This window comes from Macadamia integrifolia, chromosome 12 (assembly GCF_013358625.1).
Source record: "Macadamia integrifolia cultivar HAES 741 chromosome 12, SCU_Mint_v3, whole genome shotgun sequence".
In the NCBI taxonomy this organism is placed as follows: Eukaryota; Viridiplantae; Streptophyta; class Magnoliopsida; order Proteales; family Proteaceae; genus Macadamia; species Macadamia integrifolia.
Window position 1 is genome coordinate 10,156,187 of NC_056568.1, and position 11,833 is coordinate 10,168,019.

At 39.6% G+C, this 11,833-nt stretch overlaps 1 protein-coding gene across 1 annotated transcript in view; it reads right to left on the minus strand.

Moving 5' to 3' along the window:
- LOC122057745 (kinesin-like protein KIN-UC) overlaps nucleotides 1-11,833 on the minus strand; it is a 69,703-nt gene that overhangs the window by 14,539 nt on the left and 43,331 nt on the right. Inside the window, 4 exon segments of the mRNA XM_042619976.1 lie at nucleotides 2,558-2,650; nucleotides 2,760-2,883; nucleotides 10,900-11,028; nucleotides 11,236-11,361. Coding sequence (XP_042475910.1) covers nucleotides 2,558-2,650; nucleotides 2,760-2,883; nucleotides 10,900-11,028; nucleotides 11,236-11,361 — 472 coding nt within the window.

Sequence of the window (11,833 nt, forward strand, 5' to 3'; positions counted from 1 at the left end):
CCCCCCCCCCCCCCCCCCAGCGCAAAAAAAAAAAGATGGGTTTTATTATAAGCCTCACAATCAGCATTCAGTAACAAAAAAATAGGAGAAAGGACAGGTATACAGCCTCTTTTCTGTGCATGATATTAGTTTGAAAAAACAAACCATTGCAATCTCCTTAAACTCATTCAATTTTACTATTCACATCCCTTAATGCAGTATCTCAATTCTAAACTTCCCTTCCTTGTCTTTTAATCTTGGCCTTACTACCAGCAAGAGAATACAGGGAAGGACAAGCATACCTTGATACATGATGGTCCAGAACATAATAAACAAGACGAAAGAAGAAAAGACACTAAATAAATTGCCCCTCCAACTTAACAAGTTTCTTCACTACCTCGCAATGTGTGGATTGCTATGACCAGTCGAATTTCTAGGAGACTTGGTTGGACAACATGCCCACTCTGTTCACTACTGTCTCACCTAAATGTATATATCAACACACTCACGAAGCATTTTTTGAACTTCTTTGCTATTGGTATGGTTCCAAACCTGTCCTTTTACCATTTTGGAGAAAGTCATTCCGCTACTTCAACATATTCACAGAATATTGTCCCAGGTAAAAGCAAATTAACAATCGTGGGCTTAGAAGATCGCAATTTCTAATCTTGCCAAAAAGTCCAAAATTCTTTGGACCTAAAATCTCCATGAAATTTGAGAACTTTCAGTTCGTACAAATAGCTTATTAAGACTAGGAGCTCCATGCTACAGACAGCTAGGGATTTTACCAGTTTTCTGAATTAGTCTTGAAAGAAGTCTAGCAACGGAAAGAAATAAATAAGCTCTTATCTCCATCACACCCAATTTTCCCACATCCTTCCCACTAAGCTAATCTAAAATTTCAGTAATAAAATATGAACAATGATTTGTATCAAAGTAATCTTGAAACAAGATTTTCTGGTAAAACCTTATAGATGCACTTCTAAAAACCCAGTAATTCAACAGAAAGAGAAGTAATTCTTCGCTTTGCTGGCATTTCTGTCGACCACAAAGTTTTTTCTCATGTCCACACTTTTCTCTGATCCCAAAATGGTCTAGGACCATCATGGATCAACAAAGTTTGATGCTGCAAAATTCTTAGCAGGACATTATTTCAAATAAAAACCTCCACATTAACCTAAATACAGATTACAGAGACTTTGCTATTCTGTGATAAATAGCTACAAGAAACGTGACATGAATAAGAAGACAAAGTTTTGTTTTTCTTTTCTTTATCATTGTAAGTCTAACATAAGAATATTCAGATGAAATCCCATGAATGGGCTGTGTTAAGACTTTAGTTATACATGGTGATGTTTAGTGCATGTCGTGACACTTAAACCATACTTCACTGTATAATACAGTAAGTTATGCTATACACTACCCACATAGGGTCTGAAGCCAAACTAACATTGAGTCTTTTTTGCCAATCTAATGATTCAAATTTCAAACATGTGTAATCATGCTTAAATAAGCACTCCCTCCCTCAGGGCCGTTTCACCAAAATGTTTTGGTTTTTGGCTGGGTTGGAATCCCACCAAAATCGGAAATTTTTAACCTGGCATGTCAGACAGCAACACCCATTTTTGTATCCTTTTCTGGGCTTTATATAGAAATAAGCATGCCTGGTTATATAACCAAGCAACCGACCATCTTATAAGATTTGGCCTTCAATTTTAATGGGATGCATTGATCACTGAGAATTCTAGTAGCACCTCTAAATTCATCCATCACACTTTGATTATGTATACAAAATCTTCTCAAATCACTCTGTTCTTGTGGAATATCAGACCAAGAAACTAAAATAGTCATTGATATCTAATATTTCCCCTTTTTTCTTTTTTCTATTTGTAATAAAAGAGTGCTCCAGTGGGCGAGCATGCACTATTGCAACATGTTGGTCATAGGCTCAAAACTTTGAAACACCTCTCTAGCAAAGCAAGGGGTAAGGCTGCGTACATTTTCCTTCTCAGACCCTGCAGTAGTAGGAGCCTCGTGCACTGGGTTGCTCTTAAAAAAAAAAAAAAAAAAAAAAAAAAAAGAAGAAGAAAAGTGCTCCATTTATGTTCAGGCTTAGTCCGATTTGTTCCAAAGGCCGTAATTTTGAAGTAGCCCTTAATAGGTCGTTGATTCTATTCTCTTCAATAAAAATAACACCACTATGCCATTACCAAAAAAAAAAAGGTGCCTACTCAACCCATCCATAATCATGGGCTCAACGCCAAGCTTACTATAAAGTTGTTATGGTTGGAAAAAAATATAGCTTAGAAATTTCTAAAATTTTAAAGTAGAAAATCAAGGAAAAGCAAGCGAGAAAAACACAAGAACTTTGCTCCTCATTCAAATCAATAGATGTGGGAATCTACTCAAGGGGAGAGATAAGCATCAATTCATAATTAGGAAGATACAGATAAAGAAAATATATATCTACATGAAAAAATAAATTGAATTAAATAAATAATATAAAAATAATTGCATGTTATAAATCACAAATTTGTAATTCAAATATGACTTTACAAGAAGAGAAAAAAAATTGTACCATCAGCAGCAAGATTGGCTACCACCTTCAAGGCATGGATTTGGACATCCAGATCTTCAGATCTTAACAAATCTAATATCTTTTGAAGACCAACTGTATATGTTGCATCAGACCAATTGAAATCAGCTATTTACGATATATGCATCAAGGAAAAATGTTCCAAAACCATTACCCATAAAATTCAGTATTAAAAAGATGTTACCTTCCTCACAAATTTTTGAAATAGTGGTCCTTTGACTATAAAATGTCTCCCGGGATTGGCTTGACATATGCCTTCGTCCAGAGGGTGCTCTACCTTTGTTTTCTTCCATATATGATTTTTTTTCCTGCAGTAAGATTAATACGACCCAGTTAGAAGTGGCTGATGAATAACAAGCAACATTCGAATATCATGCTTGTGGACCCACGTGGCCACGTGTGGCCAGGGGCTATCTCTATCCCAGAAAATTGTCCTATCCAAAAGAGCATGTCTAATTCAGGGGGACAATGGCTTCAGGTTGGGCAATTCCTTTTTGTTTTTACTACAAAAAAAGTTCTCTTTAAATTATGCATAGGGCACTTCAAAAATTTCTCATTGTATGATCTGGGCTTGGGTCATTTTCCTGTCGTATTTCTTTTTTGGGTGAATAAAGAATTCATTACCAAAGAGAAGAACACATATTCCTTATGCTTGGGTTTGTTCCATTTTGCACCCACATGATCTAATTTGGAACTGGCAAAAATTTGAGAATCTCATCTTACAATGAGATAACAAGAGGTTGGGCGTACCAGCTGCACGAGGCTCCTGCATGTGCGAGGTCCTAGAGGGGGAATATGCAGCCTTACCCCAAGAATGTCGAGAGGCTATTTCAATCACTTGACCACCAGGTCGCAACATTCGTATGTTACCGTTGGACTAAGTGCACCCCTCATAAGATAACGAGAAGTTGTCCATATATATATATTAAAGCATCAAGCAATCCCATCTTCTGTTAAATGTATTTAAATAAAAAGAACTACATTGCTGGAAATTATCTAGTCCAAAGTATGGGATGGAATTTAGGGTCACTCCTTGTCGATTCTTCAAAGAGTTATAAACAGACTAATTCCTACTGACACATCAAGTAAAGGACGAGGGAAGGGATGTGCCGGTATTCCTGGTCAGGCCAACCATACTGAGGTCCCAGACTCTGACTCTGCTCCTAGCATCTCTGCAGACTCACTATCATTTTAATGAGATTACTGCCATTCAGTGCCTTCTGACACGTCTAGACTCTCCTGCACCTGCTACTGCGAGCTCTGCTCATTCCACCCCTTCAGGGTTAGGTACCTTTTTCTGTGGCCATACTATATCTGTCCCCTTTACCCCCTGGATTATAGACTCCAGGGCTTCCGACCATATGACAGGTTGCTTGTCTCTTTTCTCCCAGTACACTATTAGTCTTGGTAATGGTAAGGTTAAGTTAGCTAATGAGACTTATTCCATTATTTTGGGAAAGGGCTCCATTAGTTGTATTCTTTGGCCCTTTCTATTTTAATGCATGTTCCCTCTTCTCCTACTAACCTGTTGTCCATTAGTAGTCTTACTTTCAGTTTTAATTGCAAAGTCACATTTTTCCCGTCTCATTGTGTTTTTCAAAAACTGGTGACAACATGGTGGTCTGTATCTGCTTGATGATGACTAGGCGTTGGTCTCTGGTTAGGATCTTCAAACATCCTATACATCACCTCTCGTCTTTGAGTTACTATAGTGGCATCGTCGGTTGGGACATCCTCCTTTGGGAACTTTAGCTAGGGTTTTTCAACAACATCCAAAACCTTATCTGAACTTTAGCTAGGCTTTTTCCTTTCTCTAAAATTGTAATTCAAGTCAGTTTTTTTGTGAGGTATGTGCATTGGCCAAACAAACTCGGATTACTTACCCTGATTCTGAAAATAAAAGAGCCACTTCGTTTTCATTGATACAATTTGATATTTGGAGTCCATCCCACTATTTCTCAATGGTTATCAATTGTTTTCTCTTTTACTGGTTATCATTTTCGGACCAATTGCATTTATATAATGCGAACCAAGGGCAAGTCCTTTAATTGCTTTCAACTATTTCACCACATGGTTCAGACTTAGTTCGGTGCTACCAACAAGATCCTTTGAAGCGATAATGACTGCGAATACTTCGAAGGATCCTTTCAGACCTACCTCTCTGCTTATGGGATGATCCATCAGACTAGTTGTGTAGATACCCCGGCATAGAATGGGGTTGTTGAGCAGAAGAATCGCCAACTTTGTGAGGTAGCATGCTCTCTTCAGTTTGAGATGCATGTCCCTCCCCAATACTGGAGTGACATAACTCTCATTGTTGCATTTCTGATCAACCGAACGCCTTCTTGGGTTCATTCCTTCCGCCTCCTGGATCTCCTCCAAGGTTCCGCTGCTTTTCCTGTTCCTCCCAAGGTATTCAATAGTGTCTACTATGGTCGAGATCATCATCCTCACGAAAAGTTTGATCCTTGTGGTCGATGTTGCATTTTTCTGGGGTATGCTCCTACTCAGAAATGTTATCGATGTTTTCATCCTCCTACTCGACGTTGGTTTATGACTATGGATGTTGACTTTCATAAATTTGCATCATACTACACTGTAGCACCTTTTCAAGGGGAGTCTCCTTCCATTGTGGAAGATGTGCCGCCTCTTAAACTTGCCATCCCTGCTGGTATCATATTTATGAGGGAGAGCGACACTCCTCTCAAGCCTTATTTTGCCCATTTGGACCCGGGTAATTCTTTTCTCCTTCTGTTGATCTGTCTCTTAAGTTGCCTACTGTTGTTCGTAAAGGCACTAGGTCCTGTACTCTACATCCTATTACTAAAATTATTTCTTATGACTTTCTCCTTCTTACTATAATTTTGCGTCTTCTCTATCCTTTGTGTCTAAACCTAGCAGGAAGCGAGTGTAGACTCACTAGAACAGACAACTATGATTGAAGAAATGTAGGCTCTAAAGAAGAATGACACATGGAATCTAGTGTGTCTTCCCTCACAGAAAAAGACAGTTGATAACAGCCTGGTTGTAAGTGGGTCTTCACAGTGAAACATAAGGCTGATGGTAAAGTGGATCGGTACAAGGTCATACTTGTTGTCAAGGGCTTCATTAAGACCTATGGGATTGACTGCCAGGAGACGTTTTCTCCAAATTCTAAGATGAACACAATCCATGTTATCTTAGCTTGTGCCGCCAACTTAGATTAGGATCTCCAACAGTTAGATGTGAAGAATTCCTTTCCTCATGGGGAACTTAAGAAAGAAGTGTATATAGACATTCCTTTTGGGTTCACTTGGTCCAAAACCCAAGGAAAGGTATGTAAGCTGAAGTGTGCATTGTATGGGTTAAAGCAATCCCCTCGTGACTGGTTTAGGCATTTCCACAAGGCTATGATTGCTATAAGCTACTCTCAAAGCAATGATGATCATACTCTGTTCATTAAGAGATCTAGTGAGAAGATTGCTATCCTGATAGTTTATGTAGATGATATTTTTGTTGCTGGTGATGATCTGACAGAGATCTCTCACCTCAAGATCTACGATAACTTCATTACTTCTTTGGCATTGAAGTTTCCAGGTCTTCTCATGGGATCTACTTGTCTCAGTGGAAGTATGCACTTGAACTTATTTATGAGATAGGTATGTTGGGGTGTAAGCCGGAAAACACTCCTATTGAAGCTAAGGGTCACTTGACTAGTAAAGAAGGTGACTCTGTGGATAAGGGGAGATATAAGAGATTAGTGGGGCGCTTGATCTATCTTTCTCATACACGCCGTGACATAGCATTTTCCGTCAGTCAGTACATGCATGATCCTTACTCGATTCATATGGAAACTATGTTGCGTATTCTCCGTTAATTGAAATTTACCCCAGGATGTGGCATCCTTTTTTCTCCTCATGATCACCTTAGGGTAGAGGCCTTCATAGAAGATGATTGGGAAGGTTCTCCAAATGACTACAAGTATACTACTAGTTATTGCACTTTTGTTGGTAGTAACCTTGTTACATGGCGAAGCAAGAAGAAAGTCGTGGTTGCCCGTTCAAGTGCTGAAGCAAAGTTCTGTGCGATGGCTCATGGCATTTGTGAGCTCCTATAGCTTTATGATCTTCTCACAAATTTAGTTATCCCTATTACCCTTCTTATGAAGCTCTTTTGTGACAGTATATCTACCATTAGTATTACTCACAACCCTACCCAATATGATCGAACCAAGCATGTGGAGATCGATCGATACTTCATCAAAGAGAAGCTAGATATGTGTCTTATCATTGTGCCTTTTGCTCCCAGTAGTGAACAACTGGCTGATGTATTTACTAAAAGTCTTAGTAGCAAGATGCTATTATCTGCAAGTTGGGCATATGTGATATCTATGCACGAGTTTGAGGGGAAGTGTTGTAATCATGGGTTTTAAAGAAAATGTCAGATTCCAAACGGGTCCTTAAGGGTTTAATGGTCTTTGTAATATTCTAGAACTTTCTCTCCATTATTATAAAAAGAGGATTGGTGTCATATTTGACAAAAGTCATTAATCCAACAGGATGCAACATAGGCTTCTTCTCCTTCTACTGGTACATCCTAGGTTCCGACGTCACCAAAGCCATTAGGAGTTTCTTCTTTAACCACTCCCAAATTCAAAGAATTAACTCCACCTTCCTCTACCTTATTCCCAAAAAAGAGGGAACCTCCTTCATGTCTAACTTCAGGCCCATCTCCCTCTACAACCTCTTGTACAAGTTCATTGCTAAATCCTTCTAAATCGTCTTCAACTCGTCATTGATTCCCTTGCCAGCCCCAACCAATTAGTTTTATTGGTGTGCGGAGCAGTACTGATAACATCATCCTTTTTCATGAGATTGTCCATGGATTTAACCATAAATCTCATTTCCCTACTACCCTCCTTAAAATTGACATCCACGAAGCATTTGATTTTATTTGTTGGGACTTCATATTCAAAGTCCTGACTGCCATGTCTTTTCCCCCTATTTTTGTCAATTGGATTCACTCCAACATCTCCTCCTTCTATATCCTCATAAATGGTTCCCCGACTGGCTATTTTGCCACCTCGATCGGTATTAGACAAGGTTACCCCTCTCTTTTTTCCTCTTCTCCTTGGCTTTAGAAGTCCTCTCTAGATCCATTCAATCCCACAATCATAAGCTCCTCATCTCACCCATACCCAAATGCAAAGTCCAAAAGCTCACCCACTCTGCTTTTGTTGATGACCTCATGATTTTCTCTAAATTTGATCCCCTCTCCATTCAAACCATCATGTCCTCCTTCCATCAATTTGAATCTCTGTATAGCCACAGCATTAATCTTCTCAAATCCTCACTCTTCCTCTTTGGGATCTCTAAGGAATCCAAAGCTAGCCTCTTTGAACTCACCGACTTCTCCCTCGGTTCTCTCCCTGTCATATACTTTAGCCTCCCTCACATTACTTCTGTATCCCACCACTGTACCCCCATGTTGGACAATATTCACAAGAGGCCTCAGCTCTGGAAAGGAAAGCTCCTTTCTTACGCCGATCATCTCGAGATAATTTGATCAGTCCTTCAATGCTCTTACATCTACTGGTTAGGAGTTTTCGAGCTTCCAAAATCAACCATCAAGTCCATCGAATCCCTTTTTTGCAATTTCCTCTAAAGAGGGGTAGATTCAGCCAATTTCCTCCGTCCCATCTGCTGGTCCTCTGTTTGCCTACCCAAGGTTGAAGTTGGTCTTGGTCTGAGAAGGATCAAAGATGCCAACATTGCGAGGATCCTCAAGCTTATCTGGAAGCTAGTCTTACAAAAAAGTATATAGGTCTCTAAGGTCTACTCCTCTCTCCCCCGTAATAATTCCCTTTGGTCCTCTCCACTCACCCTAGATGCTTCCTGGTTTTGGCACAAAATCCTCCAAGCTAGACCTATTATTACCTTGAATGCCATCCACTCTAGTATTAGGGAGGGCTCTTCCATCTCCTTTTGGCTTGATGAGTGGCATTCAGATGGTATCCTTTTCTTCAAAATGGGCCCAAGAACCGATTACTCATTGAGGATCACGAAGGAATCTTCTGTCTCTTCCATTATCTCAAATGGTTCCTGGTCTATTCCCCCTCCTTCCCTCCCTCTTTGCCATTTGGTCCTCTCTTCCTCCCCTCCCTCCCTCATCTAGTCCCCTCTTCCTTGGGATGCTTTTCTTCATCTTCTTCTTGGCACCTGGTTCATTCCCATGGCCCCTTTATCCCTTGGCATAAATTGGTTAAGTTCAAATCCCGCATCCCCCGCCACAGCTTTATTGTTTGGAGAGCTCTCTCCAATTGTCTTCCCACCTAGTCCTTCCTCATCTACCATCATATCCATATCCCTCCCGCTTATTGCTCGTGGAGGAACGATTTAGAAGACAATCATCTCTGATTTGAATGCCCTTTCACTTCCACCATTTGGAAGCGTGTCCTTGCGGCTAGCCTGCTAGAAGAAAACCTCTTCCCTTATGAGAGAATGGATATAGATTGGTAGGACCTTCGCTAGAAACTCCATTTGTGACAGACGAAAAGCTCGCCTTCGGTGTTGCTATCAACCATATTTGGATGGAACGTAATCTTCGTAGATAGACTTCCAACTCCAAATTCTTTAACAAAATTTGGAATGCCATATACTTTGACGTCTCCTCCAAGCTTACCTCGGCTTTAGACGCTCAGTTGTGGACTCCCCTAGGAACCGGCTTATTATTGCTTTTTGGGATTACCCTTCTCTTTTGCTTCCCCATCCCTCTTAGGGGTGTAGCCTCTTTTGGTCGTGCTTTGCTCCCCTTTGGAGCCTTGTATTTCCCCCTTGGGGCGTTTGGAATGTCATATACTTTGACTTCTCCTCCAAGCTTGCTTTGGTTTCTAGCCACCCAACTGTGGACTCCCTTAGGAACCAGCATACTATTGCTTCTCAGGGATTACCTTTATCTCTTTTGCTTCCCCATCCCCCCCAGGGGTGTAGCCTCTTTTGGTCGTGCTTTGCTCCCCTTTGGAACCTTGTATTTTCCCTTTGGGTCTTTATATCCTCCCCCCCCTTTTCATCCTTTGGATTGATTTTCTTATTCACGCAAAAAAAAAAAAAAAAAAAAAAAAAATCATCAGCAAAAAGCATAAAAAGAAACCTCATCATGTATCCTTTTGGTTAAATCATCAATGATAAGTGCAAACAGTAAGGGCTTAAGGCTGATCCTCGATGGACCCAAACAGTAATTGGGAATTCAGTACCTTGACTCCCACAGTTCTTATGATAGTCACGACACCATCATACATATCCTTAATTAAGTCCACATATTTACATGACACCCTTCTCTTCTCTAGTATATGCCAAATTAACTCTCTACGGACTCTGTTGTAGGTTTTTTTTAGGTCAATGAAGATCACATGGAGATCTTTCTTGCCTTCTCTATATCTTTCCATTAGTTTCCTAATTAATAATTTAGCTTCCATCGTGGATATTCTTGGTATAAAACCAAATTGGTTCTCCAGAAGAGTAGTTTCCTTTCTCAGATGGGTTTCAATAACCCAATCTCATAACTTCATCGTATGATTCATTAGTTTTATGCCCCTATAGTTACTCTGTTATTGCACAACATAAATTTTAATCTCACAAACAGCATTTACTAGTACACCAGCTAATTAGAGAAATATAACCTGAATCTGGAAATCACTAAAGAAATCAAATTTTAAGCTACCCCACCCTTAGTTTATGCTGGCTCAAAGGTACATTTTAGCAACTAAATCCCCTGCCCTTTTTAAGTACTCAAATTGAGACAATTCAAACCATGATCCAAGTCTCTGTTTTGAATTGAAGGACATAATGACATAAAATTTCTAATTCCAACTTTCCTTTTCATTCCTGCATCTATTAATATTTTCTTAACTTACTAATCCCGATATCCTCTAAACTAATACTAAAGCCTAGATCAAAATTACCTAATTACCTAAAGTCCAGCTCAAAAACCTGATTTTCAGAGAATATGCTTGTTAAAAATTCTTCAGCCAGGCATCCCTTTCTTATTCCTTGGTTCAGTTGGTTGGGATATGCTAAATTTGGAGGAAATTAAAGGCTGAAGGCTAACTAGGAAATAGGCTGAAGTGATGATTAAATATCTGACAGCTTATTCAGCCATTCTTTAAAAGAAGACAGCCTTATGGGACTGAAACAAGATTTCATACAGCCAACCCAAGTTGGAAGGAAAGGCTTGTGGACAACAATGATAGAAGATGCTTTGATTTTTATTTTTTTGCCTAACACTGTATTGCAAAAGAACTGTATTTATAAGAATGTGATATCTAATGAGGGAATAAAGTGACAAACCTCAAAGTCTATATCATTGTCAGGAACAAGCTTTTTGAACCTGACCAGCTCAGCTTCAAGATATTGCCTCTGTTGCTCTTCAGAACATAGCTTTTGCCTCACCATTTGGAGCTCTTCACATAGTGTTACCTTGCATATAATCCAAAAATGTCAAGAAAATATTTGAACTCAAACATAAAAAAAAAAGAAGAAAAACTCATAACAAAATTAATGTCATATTAGGAATTCGTGCATCATCGATCCAAACATCAACACTGTAGATCAAATTATCATTCTAAATAAGCTGGTCTAAACTTACAAGAAATAAAATTTGACCACCCATCCCATATCATATACCTTCTATGATAGGAGTTTCTCATTTTCTGTTCTCATGCATTGAAATTCATCTACAGTATTCTGATGTAGTGAACAAATATCTTGCGACTTCATCCTAAGCTCATCAATCTCCTTTTGCCCTTCAATCTGAAAAACATTTTCATTTTGGATAATTTTGGACCTTAAGAGGTCAAAATTCATCTCAAGAAAAACTAGAGAAGCATAAAAACCAGGAAAGATCTGAGGGGAGCGAGCAGATCTGAGTGGTGCGATCTAAAACAGGGTAGGTCTTTATCTTCATCTTCATGTACGATGCAACTGAGGGGAGCGAGCAGATCTGAGGGGAGCGATCTGAGTGGAGCGAGACAACTGATCATTCTTCACAAGTCTGAAGGAGCAGATCTGAGTGGAGCGAGCAGATCTGAGAAGATCGGTCATACTTTGTTCCAGCGCAAGTGAGTAACTGAGTGGAGCGAGCAGAACTGAGAAGATCGTGAGGATCAGAGGCAGTGGGTGAGATACCGGAGAGCGGCCTGTTTCTCTCCTTTTATTTCCGACGGCAGATGAAGTTCTTTCTCAGGCGATTGTGAGTATCAGAGGCGATCGTGTTCAGGTAGAA